The sequence below is a fragment of the Barbus barbus genome (assembly GCF_936440315.1).
Source record: "Barbus barbus genome assembly, chromosome: 5".
In the NCBI taxonomy this organism is placed as follows: domain Eukaryota; kingdom Metazoa; phylum Chordata; class Actinopteri; order Cypriniformes; family Cyprinidae; genus Barbus; species Barbus barbus.
Genome location: NC_136733.1, coordinates 11,376,816 through 11,400,026, shown reverse-complemented (window position 1 = coordinate 11,400,026; position 23,211 = coordinate 11,376,816). Strand labels below are relative to the sequence as shown.

Here is a 23,211-nt window from a genome sequence, read left to right as displayed (position 1 = left end):
CGGTAGCGGCAGCTCTTAAAGAAACAGCCAAAACAACCTAATAACCAGCTGCTGTGATGTCTGTTCATCAAGAACAAAAGAAAAAAAAAAGAAATCAATAACTTTTATTGTTTTAAAGATTCATCTGTATTTAATTTAGAATTTAGTGTTTGATAACTTTATTCAGTTTCTGTATATTTCTGCTGAGGGGCACAGGTAGATAAATATGACATTTATTATAATGGGTTTATTTGAAGATTTTTTTAAGTTCACTTAAATTAGAAGTTATTTTTAAAGTCTAATAAATGTTCAAATTGAGCTGTAGATTGATTTTATAGGGAAATCAGTATTAATTGGTGTCAGTGATACTGGCCTTCAGTCATAAAAATAAAGATGTATATTTTTAAACAAATATAAAAAATATACTGTATGTTGTTTGTACATTCATTTAAAGATTGAATGTGAAATTATTGCAATATAAAAGTATATTAAAATATTTAGGATTAATTGCGATTAATTTCAGAAAAATGTGTGATAAATTAGTTGATTTTTTTTTTAATCGATTGACAGCACTAATATATATATATATATACATATATGTATATATGTATATGTATATGTATATGTATATGTATATGTATATGTATATATATATATATATATGTATATATATATGTATATATATATATATATATGTATATATATATATATATATATATATATATATATATATATATATATATATATATATATATGTATATATATATATATATATATATATATATATATATATATATATATATATATATATACATATACATATATATATATATATATATATATATACATATATTATGGGTTGTTGACGTGACATGGCATTTTCACTGTCCCACAAGTTAAAAACGAATATAATTAATATTGTCGTTGTTTAAAATGCAGTAAATGGTTAAACATTTATTTGTCCTACGTTGACTGGTTATTAAAGCTGCAGTGAGCTAAATCTCAAACTTTTCCTATGGTGTGACTGTCCCAAGCGTGGTTCAATAAATTACAACTTTTATAGAGTCATGGTCAAAAATATCGCCACCCTTGGTAAATATGATCAAAGAAGACTGTGAAAATTAATCTGCATTGTTAATCCTTTTGATATTTCATTTAAAAAAAAAAACACAAAAATCTAACCTTTCATTGGATAATAATAATTTAAAATGGGGGGAAATATCATTATGAAATAAATGTGTTTCTCAAATACACGGTGTCACGAATCCGGTTCGTGGTCTTCCGTCTACTCGCCATCAGAGGTCGCTCTTCCATCATATTGACTCTTACACCACACAGACTGTTAGATATTACCCTGGACTGCATTTCCCATCATTCATTGCACTAAGTACACACAGCTGTCTCAATCACTCGCTCACCTGAAAGCTATTACACTCACTATATAAAACACTAAGATCCTGCTTTAATCGCTGAGTCTAGCATTTATCACTCTCATAGTGATAGCTACTTTACGGAGCCCTTCTGTGGTTTTCTTAGTTTGAGTCTAAGTCTTTTTTATCTAGCTTATAGCCTGCCTTGGATCTATCTATAATCTTGTCGTTTTGTACTCTGTTTGTTCCTGTCTGAATTATTGCTCACGTTATTGGATTAGCCCTTGCCAAGCCCTCTGGATACTGTTTGCAGTTCGAAGACCCATGCTTGTCCTAGGAATACTCGTGTGTCTTGCCCATGCCATACTTGTTTGCTGTTGTTCGGCCGTGCCTATGTTATGATCATGTCCATGAATAAAAGCTTGCACTTGGATCCGCTCGACTCCCGTCTCGTCGGCTCCATTACAGATGGACACAATTATTGGCACCCCTAGAAATTCTTATGAGTAAAATATCTCTGAAGTATATTCTCATTCATATTCACAATTTTGAACACTCCAGGGTGATTATGAACATGAAATTATCCAGCCATGGCTTCCTGTTTAACAGAAATATAAATAGGAGGGAAAACAAAGCCCAAATTCCCTTAATCATCCATCACAATGAGAAAAACCAAAGAATATATTTCTGATCTGCAGCAAAAGATAATTGAGCTTCCCAAATTAGTGAAGTGGCTTTAAGAAAAGAGCTAGAGCAGTGAAAATTCCCATTTCCACCATCAAGGCAATAATTAAGAATTTCCAAATCAACAGAAAATGTTACAAGACTGCCTGGAAGAGGACGTGTGTCTATATCGTCATAATGCATGGTGAGAAGGAGAGTTTGAGTGGCTAAAGACTCTCCAAGGACCACAGCTGGAGAATTGCAGAAAATAGTTTGAAGGTCAGAAAACCTTTAAAAAAAATGGTCAAACAGCACCTACATCCCCACATGTTGTTTGGGAGGGTTTCAAGAAAAATTATCCTAGCTCATCCAAAAACAAACTCCAGCATATTCAGTTATCAGACACGACTGGAACTTCAAATGGGACTGGCTTCTATGGTCAGATGAAACTAAAAATTGAGCTTTTCAGCAGCATACACTCAAGATGGGTTTGATTAACACAGGGATAAAAAGTACCCCATGTGTACAATGAAATATACTGCTGTATTTTTGATGTTGTGGGCCAATATTTCTGCTGGAGGTCCTGCACATCTTGTTTAGACACTAATTTAACAAATACTAACAGATAAAAAAAAATCAACAAGTGACTGACTCTGTTAGAAATCTTATAATGGGCCATGTTTGGATCTTCCAACCGTATAATAATCCAAACACAAACCTCAAAAACAACACAAAATTGGGTCACTGAGCACAAAAGCAAGCTTTTGCTATGGCTATTCCAGTCCTCTGACCCTATAGAAAATGATTGGGGTGAACTGAAGACAAGAAGCACCAACCTGGAGCTGGGAATCTAAAGGGTCTGGAGTGATTCTGATCTCTTGTCAGGTGTTCTCTAACCTCATCAGGCATTATAGAAGAAAATTTAGAGCTGTTAAACTGGCAAATGGAGGTTTCAAAAAGTGTTGAACAAAAGGGAAAGGGAAGTAGTGTGTGGCTAAGTATGGTGACACATACTCGGAATTTGTGCTCTGCATTTAAACCATCCAAGTGTACACACAGTAGTGAACATACACCCGGAGCAGTGGGCAGCCAATGCTGCGGTGCCCAGGGAGCAGTTGGGGGTTCGGTACCTTGGTCAAGGGTCTCACCTCAGTTGTGGTATTGAGGGTGGAGAGAGTGTTGGTTATTCACTCCCTCCACCTACAATCTCTGCCGGACCGGAGACTCGAACCCACGACCTTCAGGTTACAAGTCCAACTCTCTATCCATTAGGCCACGACTGCCACAAAAGGGTGCAGTTAATTGTGGCCAATGTGTATTAGAGAAAAACATTTACTTCAATGATATTTAAATTTTAAATTCTTATTATCCAATGAAAGGCTAGATTTTTGTGAATTTTTAAATAAAAGATCAAAAGGATCAACAATGCAGATAAATTCACAGCCTTCTTTGGTCATATTTACCAAGGGTGCCAATATTTTTGGCCATGACTGTAAATGAAAAAGAAAAGCATAAAAATGTTAATAAATACCTCTGGCATAATTGTACAAGTGTCTATTTTAGTAAATGGCAATAATTTTTTTTTCATCCATATATTGCTGAAAGCGTAGGAACTTGATACATTTTGTCTCTGAAAACCATGTCCTCTGGTGTGACACCATATCCTGATTTTAAATCGGCCATTTCCAGAGAAAACTTTAATTAGTTGAAGGACCCCATTCATGGTCATGTTACTGAAGCCCCCTGTGAAGCCCATGACATGCTTTTTTGGAACCACTACAAAATTGTTACCTTTTGTTTTCCTTTGGTGTGACACCCCTGAATTATATTTTTTTAATTTTATCTTTTTTTAACTGCATGTTAAACTACAAAATCGTGGAAAATTATGCAAATGTGTCTTGCTTACTGCTAATGACAGGTTAGCTTTGAATAGCAAGGTGATTAATTGACAGAAAAAGGCTGAAACGTCCTATGGTGTGACAGAAAATGTCCTCCGGTGTGACGCCTGTACTGTCACACCGCAGGACAAAGATGTCACACCACAGGACAAGGTCTCTTTAAAAAGCATTTTAAATAATTAAATAAGATTTATACTTAGTCTTTTTTGATAATTTTCAGTGTTCTTAAATGCAGTAATTACATTAAATTATTTTCTGATGTTTTTTTACAGAAAACTTGCACAGTTATAAAGTGTCATGAAAATAAGTATAAAATGTGATACTTTATTTTTGAGACAGGAAGAACTGAGGGAGAGAAATTAGTGGAAGAGAGAGGACACGGAAATAGAGGAATATTATAGAGGAAATTAACAGGGAAATTCTCCACGCAGAAGGGAGGAGATCCTAAGAGAACAATGCAGAAAATAAATAGAATCAAAATTATGTCTTAAAAAGAGTAGGCATATAGTTAAAAAAATTAATCATTTACATCTGAATGTATATAGTTTGAATATCAATATTTTTTTACTGTGTGTGTGTGTGTGTGTGCGGGGGGGATTAGAAGAGTTTCATTAACATACTGATTGACTAAGAAACTGAATTTTGTTGATGAGCATTTTTGTTTTGTTTAAAAAACATGTTGATATTTTTTGTATCAAATTAAACTTTTTCTCTTTTGACATGTTCAAAATTAAATAGAAATAATTTAATAACGACCATTTCTGTCCTTTAGTGTGACGTGATGTCTTATGGTGTGACGTAATGTCCTATGGTGTGACACTTAAAAGAACCACAGATTTGTTTTTATCTCAAAACATCTTAAAAAAAAAACAGTTGAGTATTGCAATAGGGGAGATACAAATATCGCTCAATTTAAAATGGTATAATTTTCAGCAGTTTTGAACAGATTACAGCAAAGTTGTTCTTGTTGTCAAAGTTTGTCTTGAAATTGTCCAACAAGTCATGTGGAAAAAAATTTATGTTAATTATAATTTTATATTAATTAAATAGCATTATATTAAAGTGTCTAACAATGACAATAAATCTCTCTCATGCTATTTATGTATTATTCAGAATCAGAATCAGAATGAGCTTTATTCGCCAAGTATGTTTACACATACAAGGAATTTGTTGAGTGAGGAAGAGATTACAGCATGACATGAGGAAAGTGGGGGGAAGAAAAAAAAAAATTCACAGACTATGCTCGTTTGGGAGTACAGTGTGAGAACAGGAAAAACACCCCAGCAACAAAAAGCACATAGTCAATCACACGACTGCAACAGAGAAGGTAATCCAGTTCCGGCAAGCAGCCATCCGGTCCTGCAGCCATTCTTGGCGCCGGTCGGACCCGCTTGTCAGGCTGGCGGTACAAAGCGGCGAAGGTGAGGGATCGGGGGAGGGGAGGTGAATGCGTATCTGTGTGTGTGTGTATGTATGTATGTTTTTTTTAGGCCTGGAGAACCGCCACGCTGGCATTCAAATCAAGTTGTCTCAGTCCGCAGAATGTGATAGCGACACAGCACGTTGCTATGGCGACAGCCTTGATCAGGACCCAGACAGAGTCAACAATCCGCAGGTGTCTGTGGAAAGGGGGGAGGAATGCAAGAGCGTCTCACTGCAGTGCTCATCCCGGGGTTGTTTTCCAACAACGACCTTGTCCGAGGCAGTGCTGGTATGAGAGAGCCGAAAGAAGATAAGATTGTTTGGTCTTGGGACAAGTAGCCATATTCCAATTTTCACGGCAACTCTCTTTGTCCATTCTGGTCTCCAAATCCATCATTTTTTCTTTTTTCAAATCCGAAAGCTTCTCTGTGATGGTATCCATATTGCGGTTGATAGTCTCAGTGCTGACCGCTCTGCCCACTGCTTCAATCATGACGGGCAGCCTTGTGAGGCTTTTGACAGCTGTACCCATTTCCTGAATTTTACGATAACCCAGGGCAAAGCCTAATCCAATCAGCAGAAGACCTGTTATCATGGTTCCGAATAGGTAGATATCTTCAATGTCCTCCACGGAAAGAGCTGCAAGAAACACGACCCGCCACCTTTCCCATGCGTCCATCGTATATCCAGCTGCGAATGTTCCGCTGGGACAATCAGGTTCCCCCCAACCTAAACTTCTTGTCGAGAAAATTGTGTCAATTGCGTTGAGAGACCAATTGATCAAATCCATGATTTTCCAGTTTGGAGAGCAGTGCAGAGAGAGTCTCTCCAGTATTAGACAATAGACGAGACGAGACAAGAGAGCAAAGCAGGGAAGGGAAGGTAAGGGGAGGAGAGGGAGAGAAAAAATGCGACCGCCTTCGTTGAGAGCCAAACGAGAAACTATTAACAGTTTTTTTGTTTGTTTGTTTTCTTAATTTTTGCTATGTCACACCATAAGACACATTTATGGTACAGTTCAGTTTAAATGTTAAAAAAGCAGTGAACGAATTGACCCTTTAAAGTTAGACCCTAGAGAAGTTAGTAACCCTTTATATTTTCTCAAAGATCAGATTTCACACTAAATAAATCTGCATTTCTTTTTCAAAAAAGGTCTTTTACAAAAAAAAACATTTTTTACGGCCTATTTGTCAACTACCCATATATATACACATAGAATATTGGTTCCCTCCCTCAATGTTCAAAACATGGTAACGGCCTTGTGTACTGACACAAAGGACATTTGATTTGCAATGGTTATTGTGTAGCATCCGGTGTAGACATGATAAGCACAACAGACAATTATGTTTTCTTGTAAAATGTGACAACAAGATCACAAATTTAAAAGTGAAAGTGAAAAAAATTGTCGTCTCCACAAGGAGTCTGACAACGCCTTATCTACATTCCGAGACTCTCCCATGACGTCATAAAGGAAAGTTCACTGATTTATATTAATATAATTATAAATCAGTGAACTCATCTTTATGAGGTCATCTAGCAACATTAAGTGACCAGTTTTAGCTACTTTCAGTTAAAAAGCAGTTGGCAACACTGGTGTTTTTTGTCCTTTGTATTTTAATGGTTTGAGTGAAATGTGAGGTCATTAAATAAATGAATAAATAAATAAATAAATGCATACATATATACATACATACATACATACATACATACATAAAAATAAATAAATAAAAAATCCACACATCACTTTTGGCCACTGTTGTGTTTGGTGGGGTAAGTGCCACAATATGTAAGACCCTGCTTAATGTGTCATCACTGGTGCATTGCTGCATTTTTTAATACATTAATTTACATTACATTAATCTAGCCAAAAAAAAATTTAATTACTACTTTAATTTCTGCAGTTAGAGCACTGACTTGTTGAGTGGAATATTATTATTAAATATCTTACTTACAAAAAATAAAAAATACTTTTTGACCTTGACAATCAATTTTATATAATTTTATCAACACTATATCATCATATAACTCCAATATGTCATATCTTTGCTGGAAAGTGTTAGTCTCCTCTTTGCTGTCATCTTGTTACTCCTAACTAGGTTAGGAGACCTCTTCAGCTCTCTTAAATAATTTAGGTGCTGAGACCTAGTCTTAACACTTAGGAACCTTTATGAATCACTCTTATTCTTAAGTCTAGGAATAAGAGTAAAATTACTTCATTCTTAAAATTGACACACTAAGGACTACAATTTTACTCTGAGCGGCTTTATACATACGGTCCCAGATCTCTGTTTGGTGCACTGGCTGTTGTCAGATTCCTTGTGCAAACAAAAATCTCACTGGATTATGACATTTAATGGCAAAATTAATGTTTGGAAAAGTACATTTATCAGTTAATATATAGTAAGATTGAAGGTTGTACCTGTCCAGGTAGTTGACTATATTGGGGTTTTTGTTTTCCCTCATCACAAGGATCTCATTAATAATGAGCTCTTTCTTTGGCTGCTGCTGCAGATTCATCTGTTTGATTGCCACCTGAACAAAGTAAAAGGAACAGAGGTCAGCAAAGGAAATGAGGCCAATATTGCTAATGTGGATTTGGCTTTCTTAAAATTGAAACATAATCTGGTTTACCTCTTGTCCTGTGGCAATGTCAATGGCTGTGTATACTGTCCCAGATGCCCTAAAACACAGCAAATAAGCAGGTGAAAACTTGAAAATTGTACAAATAAATTATAGTGATTCATACATGAATCTGTGACCAATAGGGGCAGCACTGGATTAAATTCTTTTTTTAGCATTTAATTTAGCAATTAGCATTTTTTTGTTTTTTTAAACAGTGTCTATTTACACTAAGTGCAAATAGCCCGCCTTGTTGGCAGAGGCTTTTTACACTAACTCCGCCCTCCAACGTGTGATTGGGATAGTCAACACTGAAAAAAGACGCTTGTTTAACAACAGTTTCAGTGACGTAGATGGTAAGGCGTGTGCTTTTTGATGCGATTGACCCGAGTTGGAACCTGCCGAACTTGCCAAACTTTTCAAATCTCATATCGCATCGGAAAGGCATTTATTTTCAATAAAAATGAAGGAAATAATCTTGTTGAAAATAAAGTATCGGGTAAGGTTAGGGTAGGTGTAGATAGGGCTTTATTGTCCCAATAAGGTGGCATCCATTTAATAATTTGAATTAAAACTATAATTTACACTCGATATGTTATTATTGCATACTGTTTTATAATGTACTACAATACTGAGGTGCAGATAATTGCCACTATTTGCAATAAGTAGTATAAATAGCAGATGTTGCTATTTTAACAGTGTAAATAGAATCTATACCTATTTGCACTTAGCAGTATTTTGTAACAATATGCTATTTACACTATTTTCACTTACTGTTATCAGAATCCATTGCTATTTGCACTTAGTGTAAATAGCATCCATCATTATTTGCACTTAGTGTAAGTAGTATCTATCTCTAAGAAAATATGCAGTAAAACTTTATTTTGATGGTCCCATTTGAACATTCTGTTGACAATAAATAACTTTTCACTTACGTGTCAACAAACTCTCAGTAGAGTATTAGTAGGCTGTTTGATTAACATCTGCTAACTCTTTATAGTGATAGTCTCCCAACAGATAATCTACTGACTATAAGTAACTTTGCAAGTACATGTTAACTTATTATATCCCTAACCCTACCAGTCTACTTATACGGTACTAACACTGTAATGAGAGTTAGTGTATATGTAGGTGAAACGTTACTTATAGTCAACAGAATGTGTTAAAGGGACCATCAAAATGAAGTGAAACCAAATATGCTATTTGCTCGTTGTGTAAATAGCATCTAATTGCTATTTACACTTAGTGCAAATAGCCGCAGTCTTTTTTAAATGCTCTCAGATCACCTCTTTAGTAATATTTATTTATTTATTTTAACAAATGCATTTGTTACACCACAGGACCATTGAAAATAAACAAGAAAAGGAAATCAATCAATGAAAAAATAAAATAATAACAAATAAATAACTAAATAAATAAAAACAAACGAGATGGTGCCTCAGAGTTTGGCTCTTCAATTGTTTTATTGTTTTTGTTAGCTTTTCCTGTTTTTGTTTTTTTGTTTCTCAAACACAATCAGTATTACTAGGGATGAACTGCTGAACATTCAGCAGAACACACCAAACAACTACTGTTGTTTGTACTGTACTGTACTACTGTACTGTCTAATGTTTTGCAGAACATTGCAGTTGGCAGAGCAGCGGCGCCGTTCAAACACTTTAGGATACACAGACGGGATGCCGCATTCATTAAGCTTAGACAGCGCACATTTTGAACGGTACTGCCTAGCATCCATCTGGTGAATATCCGCTCTTTATCCAACAAAACTGACGAACTTCTACTGCTCTCCCAGATAAACAATGATTTTTCAAACTCTGCTGCTCTGTGTTTAACAGAAACCTTGGTGAATGACACCATACCGGACAGCGTGTTACATTTGCCAGGCTTCCAGCTATTTAGAGTGGATCGTGACGCAGAATCAGCGTTGAAATCGTGAGGTGGCGGGACATGCTTTTACATCAATGAAAAGTGGTGTACAGACATTAAAAGTGTTAAAGAAGATGTGCTGCCCCGATCTAGAAGTGCTCTTCATTAACTATAAGCCTTTCTATTCGACGTGGGAGTTCTGCTCGTTCATTCTTGTGAGTGTTTACATTCCACCGCAAGCACACGTGAGCCTGGCTTACAGAAACTCGCTGATCAAATCACTGACACAGAACAACAACATCCTATCTCTGTTATTATCATTCTTGGAGACTTTAATAAAGCAAATCTCTCCTGTGAACTTCCAAAATACAGACAGCATGTTACATGTCCCACCAGAGAAAGTAATATATTGGATCACTGTTACACGACAATACAGAATGAAATCACTCTGTCCCACTGGCAACTTTAGGATTCTTTGACCACTGCCTGGTTCATCTTATACCGTCCTACAGTCAAAAACTTAAATCCGCTAAACCTGTAGTTGTTTTTCCGTGCTTTACCCCTGTCCTTGTTCCTGAGTTTCCTTATATGGTTATGTTCCTGTTCTTGTTAAGTTAATTCATTATTCCATGCACCTGAGTTCCTTAATCATCTCGTTAGTTTCTTTGTTTTCTCCTTTACAAATACCCTCAGTTTTCCCTTTGCATTTGTCCATTCTACTTTGTTGCTGGTCTGTGTGTACCCTACGTTTTGTTTATATTAAAAGTCAAATTCTACCTTTAAGTTGCTACTCCTGCTTTCTCCCTTCCTCCACGAGACATGACAGTAGTAAAGACTGTAAAGAGATGGACTAATGAAACAGAGCGGGCATTACAAGCCTGTTTTGACTGCACTGATTGGAGTGTTTTGTAAGCTACTGCCAATAATCTGTACGAGTTCACGGAGACTGTAACTTTATATATCAGTTTCTGTGAGGATATATGCATCCCTACCAGGACTTATTTAATATTCAACAATAATAAGCCATGGTTTATAGCAAAACTCTGACATCTTCACCAGGCCCAAGAAGGATGCCTACAGAAATGGGGACATATTCAGTGTGTTCCTGGCCTGATTGTACAAGACTAAGGAGATTAGAGCGGCTAAGAGGAGCTACACTAAAAAGTTGGAAGATCAGTTAACTTCCAACGACCCAGCTTCAGCGTGGAAAGGTCTGAAAACCATCACCAACTACAAGACACCACCCCCCAGCACTGCAACAACTTGCTGAAGAGCTAAAGGAGTTTTATTGTAGATCCGAAACCCCCCACACCCGTTCTGACCATCTCTTTACACAACCGTTAACACCTCCAGCAATCCCCCTCCTGCACTTCAGATCAGTGAAGATAATGTGCGTTAGCTCTACAGAAAGAACAAGAGAAGAAAGGCACCAGGCCCAGATGGTGTCACACCAGCCTGTCTGAAAACCTGTGCTGACCAGCTGGCCCCCATCTTTTCACAGATCTTCAACATATCACTGGAGCTGTTCAAAGTCCCTGCCTGCTTCAAACACATCATCCCCCCGTCCCAAAGAAACCCAAGATAACAGGACTTAACGATTACAGACCTGTGGCTCTAATGTCTGTCGTCATGAAGTCTGAAAACTGGTTCTGGCTTATCTGAAGGACATCACTGAACCCTTACTGAAACCCCTGCAGTTTGCTTACCGAGCAAACAGGTCTGTGGATGATGCAGTCAACATGGGACTACACTTCATCTTGCAGCATCTGGATAAATCAGGGACTTATGTGAGGATCCTGTTTGTGCACTTCAGTTCGGCTACAGAAATGTTGGAACCCTCATTCCAACACTCCTCCAGACCAAACTAACCCAGCTCTTTGTCCCTAGCTCAATCTGTCAATGGATCATCAGCTTTCTGACAGATAGGCAACAACTAGTGAGACTGGGGAAATTCATGTCAAACAGCCGCACCACCAACACTGGTGTCCCTCAGGGTTGCGTCCTCTCCCCACTGCTCTTCTCCCTGTACACCAACGATTGAACATCTAAAGACCCCTCTGTCAAGCTCCTGAAGTTCGCAGATGACACCACACTTATCAGCCTCATTCAGAACGTATCCTTATCCTCTACCTTTCTCTTTTTCTTCTTCTTCTCTGTTCCACTGGTCTTTATCTTCTCATATCTTTATGTCTTTAAAATGTGAAATGATTGGTATAGTGTGTGAGTTTGGGTGGTGCATAAACGGTGACTGTAGATAAACATACCCTTGTCCGATTTTCTCAAAATGTGTGTATTTCTTCTTGGGATCACCAACGCTAACAATGCTTCCTGGAAGAAAGAAAAGAGCCCTGAAAGACTCTATAGACTATATATATACACACACACACATACAATATCTATAGGGCTGGTAATTTAACAAGTTATTTAAAGTAATTAATTACAGTGAAAAATAACGCGTTAAAATTATGAATGCATTTAACGCACTTGCCATTTGACATTTCATACAGTTGACTGATGACAAATATGAGGCAGGGCAACAACTCACTGCCTGATGGAGTCTAAAGAACATAGTTAGAATGTCCCTAAAATTCAAGATATGGGGCAAAACTTCCCCTGTTTGAGTTTTTGTCTTATATTTACATCATATAGTTAAGCAATATCACATGAGCTATAGGTTAAGTACAATATCACACAAGTGCAAATGTGATACTGATCTTATACCACAGTTCAGTAAATAAAAAGTAAATAGTGTTATTTTAGACACAATGTTGTCTGTTTTGCTCGATTTTGCTAATGAAAATATAAAGACAAAACAGAACTGTTTGTCTCAGAGCAACACACAGCTGCATTTAATTTCTTAATGTACGTTTTGAATGATTTGGGTGAACCATTTTGTGCATTGAACCATTGGCCAAAGGCGTGTTGGATTTGAAGCGGCACTGCACAGACTGATCAGTGTATGACATCAAAGGACCGTGGGAGTGATTCAAAAGCATAAGGAGCCGTCTGCTCTCTATAGCTCTTGTGATACTTTGAGGTCACACACCGATCGTTCTGATCTGCTTCAAGTCGAACAAGCCTAATGATTCAATGGACCATTCATAAAGAACCACTTACTTTGTAACGATCGGCCTCATCAGAATATGCCACAATAATTAAAAGGGGTCAGATTAATTATTGTGAGGTAAAATATTTAAAAGATGAGACAACAAAATTAGAAGGAATAAATAGTGTATTTACATATTGCACAAGGAACTTAAAACAACACAATAAAACTAGAATAACTTAGGCTGTTAAAAGTAGATTGTCCATGTGAATAGTACCCTAAAACAGTCCTTAAGAATCGTAGTGTGTTGAAGTCCCAAGGTAAAAGTGTCCACCGGTGTATATACAGTCCAAAGAAAGTGATTATCCAAGATGTGTGAAGTTCTGGAATGGCAAGTCCTGAAATAACTCCACAATCCAGCGAGTGCAGTGGTTTGGTCCATGACTCTCGATTGTTTGACATGCTGCTTGCTTTTTACTGGTCTACTTCCTGATTCCTGTCATGTGACTGATTACATGACAGGCAGACCCAAGAACATTTAAAGACATACACTCATAAAATAATTAAGAGGATTAAAATGGCTAAGACAACATGTAAAACCATTAAAACTCAAATATATAGGTATAAAACCATCTTAATACATATTGAGTGGTATAAAACATTTCTTTGTGTGACAGTGTCACAACTTCACTCCTACCCTGATAGCACACGTACATCTCTGAGACGTCTATTTGATGTCTGCATTTACATCTGCAAGATGTATTTTTTAGGGTGTTTGCTCATCTGCAATACATCTATAGGACATTTCCTTTTAGATGTCAAATAGACGTCTATTAGATGTCTTTAAGATGTTTATGATTTAGAATGTATGTAGAACTGACATCTGAAAGACGTCTGTCAGACGTTTGTAGACAGCAGATGCTTTCCAGATCAAGAGATCTTTAACAGACATCTTGCAGACGTACGTGTGCTATCAGCAATTTGAACGAACCAAATTAATTATAAATGACTCGATGACTTAATCATTAAGATATTTACCACCACCTACTGGTAGTTTAGTTTATTATTTAGAGTATAATTTCATTAAAAATCATGAAACCCCATACTACTTTTTCTGATATTTTAGCAGAGGTGTTTGTGTTGCACATCAAAGAAGACAATGTTAGCATCCGATAATTTTAACTGTTGGCGAAAACTGGTTAATTTTAAGCTTTTTGAGCTATTTTCATCTTCCGGGTTTAAAATCTACATTGTGTTGACGTCACAATTTGTGACGTGGCAAAGGACTATAGTAAATCGATGACGCGTTGGTGTCTATTAAATTATTCATGAGACTGCGTGTTATTATCCTATGAGAAGATGCTTCAAATCAACAGCATGTGTTGATTTGCTATGACATGCTTCAGACTGTGAGACTGCATACATTAACTCGGCTCTGCATTAACTGAGAGAAATGTTCATGGATCGAAGGAGAGCGTTTGTTTTTGCTTTGTAATAAGAGATTGGTACAAACGCGATTCAATCACTTAAGGGCTTTTCAAATGTAAACAGCAGCCAGTGAGAGAAAAGTAAGAAATGTCAAAAGATGGAAAGCAAGTGAACTGGAGTGATGAGGAGGTTTGTCTTTGTTTTCTTGCCTTTGTGCATCTCATGAGGCTTAAAACAACTAAAGACCTATGCGACAACATTTTTTTAACAACTGGCAAGACATGGGAAAAGCCGTGTAAACAGGTTGCCCTGCTGTTATAAATCATTTACAAGTGATTAGATGATGATGAACTAATCATTTACAAAACATGACTATACGTTCACAAATGATTAAGTAATATGCTAACGATTTACAAATCTGTCATAAATTATCTTTAACAAATAGCATCATGAAATAATCTAACAGATTCTTAATGGTTAATAGTGTAGCTAGGTTACTAGTTAATATATTATTAATCACTTATAAATCATTGAAATGTCAACATTGTACTATTATCTCAATAAACATTATAAATCATTTACAAAGCTTTCTGCATCCCCTAATCTAAAGTGTAAAATACTCATCACATGTAAATGTGTTACAAATTTTATGGTTTCCAGTTGTGTGTGCATAAATATATATATACACACACACACAAACAACCTGTAACCGGAAAGTTTTGTAAAACATTTACAACTGATGATTAGTTTACACTTTAGATTAGTGTTAGATTAGATTTTTTTTGTCGTTTAAAGAGTTAGAGAGAGTTATTCATGCTTTTGTCTCATCAAGGCTTGATTATTGTAATTCCCTTTATATGGGAATAAGTCAATCAAATATAAATCGACTCCAGATGGTTCAAAATGCGGCTGCCAGACTTTTGACTGGCACCCGCAGATTTTATCATATCTCTCCTGTATTATGCTCTTTGCACTGGTTGCCGATCTGTTACAGAATCGAGTTTAAAATTTTATGGGTTGTCTTTAAAGCTCTGAGTGGAACGGCTCCTGAATATCTCAGTGATCTTTTAAATCCAAATACATCTTCTAGACCCCTGAGGTCTTCGGAGAAAAGAGTGTTGATGGTCCCTAGATCTAGATTGAAGTTGAGGGGTGACCGTGGAATAGTCTTCCAGTCTCCCTTCGATTAGTTTCTTCTGAATCTGAATTTAAATCCAAGTTAAAAACATACCTTTTTTCAAGGGCTTATAATTGTCCTTAGAGTGTTTTTTTTTTTTTTTGTGTATTGCGGTCAAAAACTGTTCATATTTATTTGTCTTTTATATAAGGTTGTACAGCACAGTGGTCAACTACTGTTGTTTTTATTGTGCTTTATAAATAAATTTTGATTGATTGATTAGGGGATGCAGAAAGTGTTGTAAATGCCTTGTATATACTTACAGATCATTTGTAACAGGTAAGAAAGATCTACAAATGATGTGTAACACATTTACAAGTGATGAGTATTTTACACTAGATTAGGGGATGCAGAAAGCTTTGTAAATTATTTATAATGTTTATTGAGATAATAGTACAATGTTGAAATTTCAATGATTTATAAGTGATTAATAATATATTAACTAGTAACCTAACTAAACTATTAACCATTAAGGATCTGTTTGATTATTTCATGATGCTATTTTTTAAAGATAACTTATGACAGATTTGTAAATCGTTAGCATATTACTTAATCATTTGTGAATGTATAGTCATGTTTTGTAAATGATTAGTTCATCATCATCTAATCACTTGTAAATGATTTATACAAAACATTATACAAAATGATTTATACAAAAAAATCTACAAAACATAGATACAAATATTAACATATCACTTATTGATAATTTATGAATGCATAGTCATGTTTTGTAAATGATTAGTCCATCATTAGCTAATTACTTCTAAATGACTTCTAAATTAATTAACAAAACATACACATTGTTAGCATATCACTTATTAATTGCTTATGAATGTTTTGTAAATAATTAGTTCATCATTAACTAATCACTTATGACTTATAACTGAACGTTATAAAGTGTTACCGTAATATGACATTTGCTTTGAACTATTTTTTGTTGTAATATCAGTTTGATTATTTTGATGGTACCCTTTAGACAGCTGTTGATAAGTAACTCTGCAACTACATGTCAACTAGCAGTCGTTGGAGTATTAGTAGTATTTCTGCTAAATAACACTTTATTTTGATGGTTCCCCAACAGACAAACTGACTATAAGTAACTTTTCAAGTACATCAACATTCTACCAACCCTAACCTTAACCTAAGCCTACTAATACTGTAATGAGAGTTAGTTGACATGTAATTACAAAGTTGCTTATAGTCAATAGACTTAAGCCTGAGACACACAGCACAATTTTCGGCTGTCCCAGACGAAAGACTGGCATCGTGAAACAAACATGGCGATTTCTGATTCGCCACGATTGTTTCACAATACCAATCTTTCGTCTGGGAGAGCCGAAAATCGTGCAGTGTGTCTCAGGCTTAAGGGGACCATCAAAATAAAATGTAACCTAATATATAATCATTGCATTTTTTCAGTTGAAGTTATTAACTAGCTCACATAACAATTAAAGGGTTAGTTCACCACAAAATGAAAAATTTGTCATTAATTACTCACCCTCATGTCATTCCAAACCTGTAAGACCTTCGTTCATTTTTGGAAAACAAATTAAGATGTTTTTGATGAGTAATTTTGAGTAATTAATGACAATTTTCATTTTGGGGTGAACTAATCCTTTAATATTAGCCTCACAAGGAACACTCAAATAACACCCCACACCTAACCACTTACAAGATGTAGTAAGATACCGTGCAGATCTTAAATAAACAAGATATAAGTCAAGATATATATAGTCCATTATAAATGTAAAAGTAGATTTAATATGGTGTTCATTGTGTGTTATAAATTATCATAATCTTAAAAGTTATAACCACAAATGTGTAAGCATTATAATGTATTATAATTGTTGGTATGATTATTTATAAGATGATACACTCACCTAAAGGATTATTAGGAACACCTGTTCAATTTCTCATTAATGCAATTATCTAATCAACCAATCACATGGCAGTTGCTTCAATGCATTTAGGGGTGTGGTTCTGGTCAAGACAATCTCCTGAACTCCAAACTGAATGTCAGAATGGGAAAGAAAGGTCATTTAAGCAATTTTGAGCGTGGCATGGTTGTTGGTGCCAGACGGGCCGGTCTGAGTATTTCACAATCTGCTCAGTTACTGGGATTTTCACGCACAACCATTTCTAGGGTTTACAAAGAATGGTGTGAAAAGGGAAAAACATCCAGTATGCGGCAGTCCTGTGGGCGAAAATGCCTTGTTGATGCTAGAGGTCAGAGGAGAATGGGCCGACTGATTCAAGCTGATAGCAGAGCAACTTTGACTGAAATAACCACTCGTTACAACCGAGGTATGCAGCAAAGCATTTGTGAAGCCACAACACGCACAACCTTGAGGCGGATGGGCTACAACATCAGAAGACCCCACCGGGTACCACTCATCTCCACTACAAATAGGAAAAAGAGGCTACAATTTGCACGAGCTCACCAAAATTGGACGGTTGAAGACTGGAAAAATGTTGCCTGGTCTGATGAGTCTCGATTTCTGTTGAGACATTCAGATGGTAGAGTCAGAATTTGGCGTAAACAGAATGAGAACATGGATCCATCATGCCTTGTTACCACTGTGCAGGCTGGTGGTGGTGGTGTAATGGTGTGGGGGATGTTTTCTTGGCATACTTTAGGCCCCTTAGTGCAAATTGGGCATTGTTTAAATGCCACGGCCTACCTGAGCATTGTTTCTGACCATGTCCATCCCTTTATGACCACCATGTACCCATCCTCTGATGGCTACTTCCAGCAGGATAATGCACCATGTCACAAAGCTCGAATCATTTCAAATTGGTTTCTTGAACATGACAATGAGTTCACTGTACTAAAATGGTCCCCACAGTCACCAGATCTCAACCCAATAGAGCATCTTTGGGATGTGGTGGAACGGGAGCTTCGTGCCCTGGATGTGCATCCCTCAAATCTCCATCAACTGCAAGACGCTATCCTATCAATATGGGCCAACATTTCTAAAGAATGCTTTCAGCACCTTGTTGAATCAATGCCACGTAGAATTAAGGTAGTTCTGAAGGCGAAAGGGGGTCAAACACAGTATTAGTATGGTGTTCCTAATAATCCTTTAGGTGAGTGTATAACAAAAGTTATATTAGTTGTATTAGTCAGTTGCCATTCGGACTCCATTTCCCATCATCCCTTATACCTGGGACTGATCACGCCACACACCTGCACCTCATTTACACACACACATATATAAGCCACACTTTCACTCAGACTCATTGCGAAGTCTTGATTTGCCCCGGCCATCATTTCTGAGCGTTCTACCCGTGTTTGTTTTCTTGGTTTGATCTTGGACTGTTCTCCCGTTACTCTGATTGTTTGCCGCCTGCCCCGACCCGGATTGTTTATACCGGACTGTGTTTGTTTGCCGCCTGCCCTGATCCCACGCCTGTTATTCAACTCTGTCTCTGTTTTGCCTCTGCTGTTCGATCTGCTGGTGTTTGACCCTGTACTGCCTGACTATTCTTAATAAAGCTGCAAATGGATCCAAACCTCTCTGACGTTTCACAACATATACATACTTCCATTACATTGACTCTCACACTACACATGCTTTCACATGTCACCGCAGACTACATTTCCCATGCTCCACTTCACTGATTACACTCTCTCACCTGCAACCAATGACACCCTATAATGACTATATAACACCCACTCAGATTCTTCTCAAATCGCCGAGTATTGTCTGCTTTTATCACTCTTCTAGTGATAGCACTTTACAGTGCCAGTTTCCTGTCTGAGTTTTGTCTAGTTCCTAGTTCCTTGCTCTAGTCCAGTTTAGTCACGTCTAGTTTTGCCTGATTGTCTGTTTCCTGATCAGCTGCCTGTCTCGGATTTCTCTCTTGTCTTGTCATTTGTACTCTGTTCGTACCATGCCTGGATTATTATCTGTCTGTGGATTACTCGCTTGCCTCATCCTTTGGATTAAGTTCGACATCGATCGACCTACGCCTGTTTATCAGAGAGCTCTTCTGTCTTGCCCTCTAAATACCTCTTTGCCATTGTACAACCCTTGCTTGTTTTTACCATGTTTAAGAATAAAAGCTTTGCAGATGGATCAGCATGCTTCCTCTATTCACTCCGTAACAGAATACTCGGCCCCACGAGGATCCAGCAGCTTTTCATGTGGACACTGGCTAGGTATGGACACCGCAAAACTGTTATTAGCCCTCGAGCAGGGCACGCGATGGCTCGAGGACTATATTCAAGAGTATCTAGCCATTGCTTATTACTCTGATTTACGAAGGCATTAATCAACAGTTGAAATCTAAGCTCATTCACTCTATTTATGGACTATGCTTTGTTGACTGTTGGTTCAGCGTTCACTGTGTGTGTCACGGAGGAACGCGACACTGCGTCCGCTCGTGTAATGGCGGCCACGGAGCGTGCTCACGAAATGGCGGCGACAACAAAGTACTGTAGTGATACTACTGTCATTCCTGATCCTAAACATGTTGCAGTTGTTATTTCGGATTCCAGTCACGCCACGGCTGCCGCATCAGAGCCCATTAACATTGCGGCTGCCGCATCAGAGCCTGTGTATGCCTCGTCTGATCTGCCAGAGTCCAGTCAAATCACAGCTGATTTTCCTGAATCAAGTCAAGTCAAAGCTGCTCTTTATGAGTCAAGTCAAGTCACGGCTGCTATTCACGAGTCAAGTCAAGTCAAGGCTGAGTCATGTCACATCTCAGCTGACCGTCCAAGGTCTCGTCAAGATACAGCTGGTCGTCCAGAGACTCGTCACGTCATAGCTGATCGTCCAGAGTCTCGTCACGTCTCCGCTGATCTTCCAGAGTCTCGTTGCATCTTGTCTGTTTGTTCGGAGTCTCGTCACGTCACAGCTGATCATTCAGAGTCTCGTCACGTCATAGCTGATCCTCCAGAGTCTCGTCACGTCTCCGTTGATCTTCCAGAGTCTCGTTGCATCTTGTCTGTTCGTTCTGAGTCCTGTCAAGTCACAGCTGATCCTCCGGAGTTTTGTCTCGTCACAGCTGATCCTCCAGAGTCTCGTCACGTCACAGCTGATCGTCCAGAGTCTCGTCACATCTCTGCTGATCTTCCAGATTGTCGTCATGTCTTGTCTGTTTGTCCAGAGTCTCATCAAGTCACAGCTGATCATCCAGAGTTTCGTCACATCACAGTTGATTGTCCAGAGTCTCGTCACGTTTCAACTGATCATCCAGAGTCTGCCAGTTTCCTGGCTTTCCTGTCTGCCAGTTTTGTCTAGTTCCTAGTTCCTTGCTCTAGTCCAGTTTAGTCACATCTAGTTTTCAGGGGCGTGTCTACGTGGTGGCCAGGGGTGGCACCGGCCCCCCCTGAAATTTGTCTGGCCACCCCAGGTGCCCCCCCTACCAGATGTCTTGCGATAGGCTTGTTTTTAGTTAATTTCTAACTGCATCTGGCGTATCTTGGCATGTGTAGGCAGCTGCCTAGGGCCGCTTTCTTCTCTTCTTTATTAATTTTAGGCATTTTAGCATGATCTAAATGACAGATGTCGAGAGCGCATAATGTAATCATATAATCATGTAATGTGCGAGCACGAATCTCTCCACTCGCAAGCGGATTTCAGTCACTCGCACAAAACTGGACGTGTGCTTCTAAATCTACATTGTTCTTTTATGAATTGGCTCGGGTCTCACTCAGATATTGTGTGTATGCTCAAACGTTATCCTCGCATCACTGAAGACCAGAAAAGCTTTTTTTTTCTAATTCAAGTGAAGAGTAGGCTTTTCTCACTAAATGGAAGCAAGCTGAATATAGATAGCCTTCTCTAGTTATTAATTTTATTAATACTTATTTTAGTTAAGTGCTTAAATTGTTAAATATGCATTTATTAAATTATTTTATGTAGTACATTTGTATTTTGTTGTTTTTGTATATAGTTATAGAAGCATATCAACCAGGTTACAGAAATAATCACTAAGGCTGCTTCTGAAATAAGTGGGGGTGCTCTCTTAATGCACATTTTCACATATTTTGTCCCTTCTATTGCTATCAATATGCTGCTACTTCGAGAGAGAATCCCGCATAAATATGCAGATGTCATTCCCAAAACTTTGCAACGTGTGTGTGGGCAAAAAACAAAGTTCTACATTTTAAATGGATTGCTTAGAAATCTCGCAAAGAGTGCTCATAACCAATAAAGCTGTCACTCTTTGTTCATCGCGATCTCACAAAGTTGAATCACCAATGAATCTCACACTGTGCAATTAATAGCCTATATAATATAAGTCTATTAACATCGTGTATCCAACCCCTCCCCCCGGCCACCCTCTTTTAAGGCAGTGCCCCAAACTGCCCCCCCCCCCCATTTAAAATGCTCTAGACACACCCCTGCTAGTTTTGCCTGATTTTCTGTTTCCTGATCACCTGCCTGTCTTGGATTTTTCTCTCGTTTTGTCATTTGGACTCTGTTCGTACCTCGCCTGGATTATTATCTGTCTGTGGATTACTCGCCTCATCCTTTGGATGTTTTCCATCAATCGACCTACACCTGTTTATCAGAGTACTCTTCTGTCTTGCCCTCTAATACCTGTTTGCCATTGTCTGACCCTTGCCTGTTTTGACCATGTTTAAGAATAAAGCTTTGCAGATGGTTCTGCACACTTCCTCTGTTCACACATATATATATATACAGTGCCTTGCGAAAGTAAGGCACAGCATTGTAATAACTTTGTAAATTTATAAAAAAAAAAAAAAAAGGGATGCCCAGTTTCCACAAGTTGATATGATTCTTTAGGGTCTTATTGAAACGTCTATAACATACGTATAGCCTTCCTGTAGCTCAAATAGTAGAGCATGGCGCTAGCAACGCCAAGGTCATGGGTTTGATTCCCAGGGAAAGCAAGAGCTGATAAAATGTAAAAACTGTAACTTGAATGCAATGTAAGTCACTTTGGATAAAAGCGTCTGCTAAATGCATAAATGTAAATGTAATACGTTGGTTAAAATCTCTCAATGGTAGTGTAAAAAATACCCTATTTACCCTGTCAAAATCAGCTCTGTTTTCATCAAGCCGTTTTTTTAGTCCATGTTGCTTTAAATGCTAATGAGCTCTGCTCGCCCCGTCCCTCTCTTCCGTGGGTTTGAGCAGTACTGTTTACTTTAGCCGCAAAACTGGCTAACTAGTACATTATTATGAAAGGCGATTTGAAAAGCTTCATAAAAAAACGTTATACTCACTTCTTCTTTTGTAGGTGAGGCTGGATCACGAATGATTTGTGCGTACATAGGCATTTAGGCAGATCGGGGATCGGCGCATTCACTTCAAAGCGAAGGTACGTTAATCATCTTCGTCTTCAGCAGCTCAGATGGTGGAAGTAAATGATGACTGCTTAATTCATTATTACATTCAACAACAATTGCATTGTAGTCGGACTCAATGGCAGACAGCTCTCAGCTCACACACGTCAGTTCAAATGTAAGACGGCTTTTTATCATTATAGGATGGACTGAGGAGCACCAGAATGTTTTTACACAGCTCAAAGAAAAGTTAACTTCTTCACCCGTGCTCGGATATCCTTTAGTGGAGGGAAAATACATCCCAAAAAACATTCTGGTGCTCCTCAGTCCACAGGAATGTTGCTTCTTTTCTTAGGAGTTCATTAAGAGGGCTGGCCCAGCTCAGAAAATGCTGGAACAAACTTCCTATAGTAGTTACACAGTCCAAGAAAGGCCTTCAGCTCATGTACACTCGTGGGGGGGGGGGGGGTCCAAGCTTC

The 23,211-nt window shown here is 37.8% G+C and overlaps 1 protein-coding gene across 1 annotated transcript in view; it reads right to left on the bottom strand.

The window, feature by feature from the left end:
* Window positions 1-23,211, bottom strand: part of LOC306870222 (serine/threonine-protein kinase PAK 3-like) — a 252,637-nt gene that overhangs the window by 63,871 nt on the left and 165,555 nt on the right. Inside the window, exons 9-11 of the mRNA XM_079417359.1 lie at window positions 12,082-12,145; window positions 7,964-8,012; window positions 7,752-7,864 (exon numbers count right to left, since the gene is read on the bottom strand). Coding sequence (XP_079273485.1) covers window positions 7,752-7,864; window positions 7,964-8,012; window positions 12,082-12,145 — 226 coding nt within the window. The remainder of the gene's footprint in view (window positions 1-7,751; window positions 7,865-7,963; window positions 8,013-12,081; window positions 12,146-23,211) is intronic.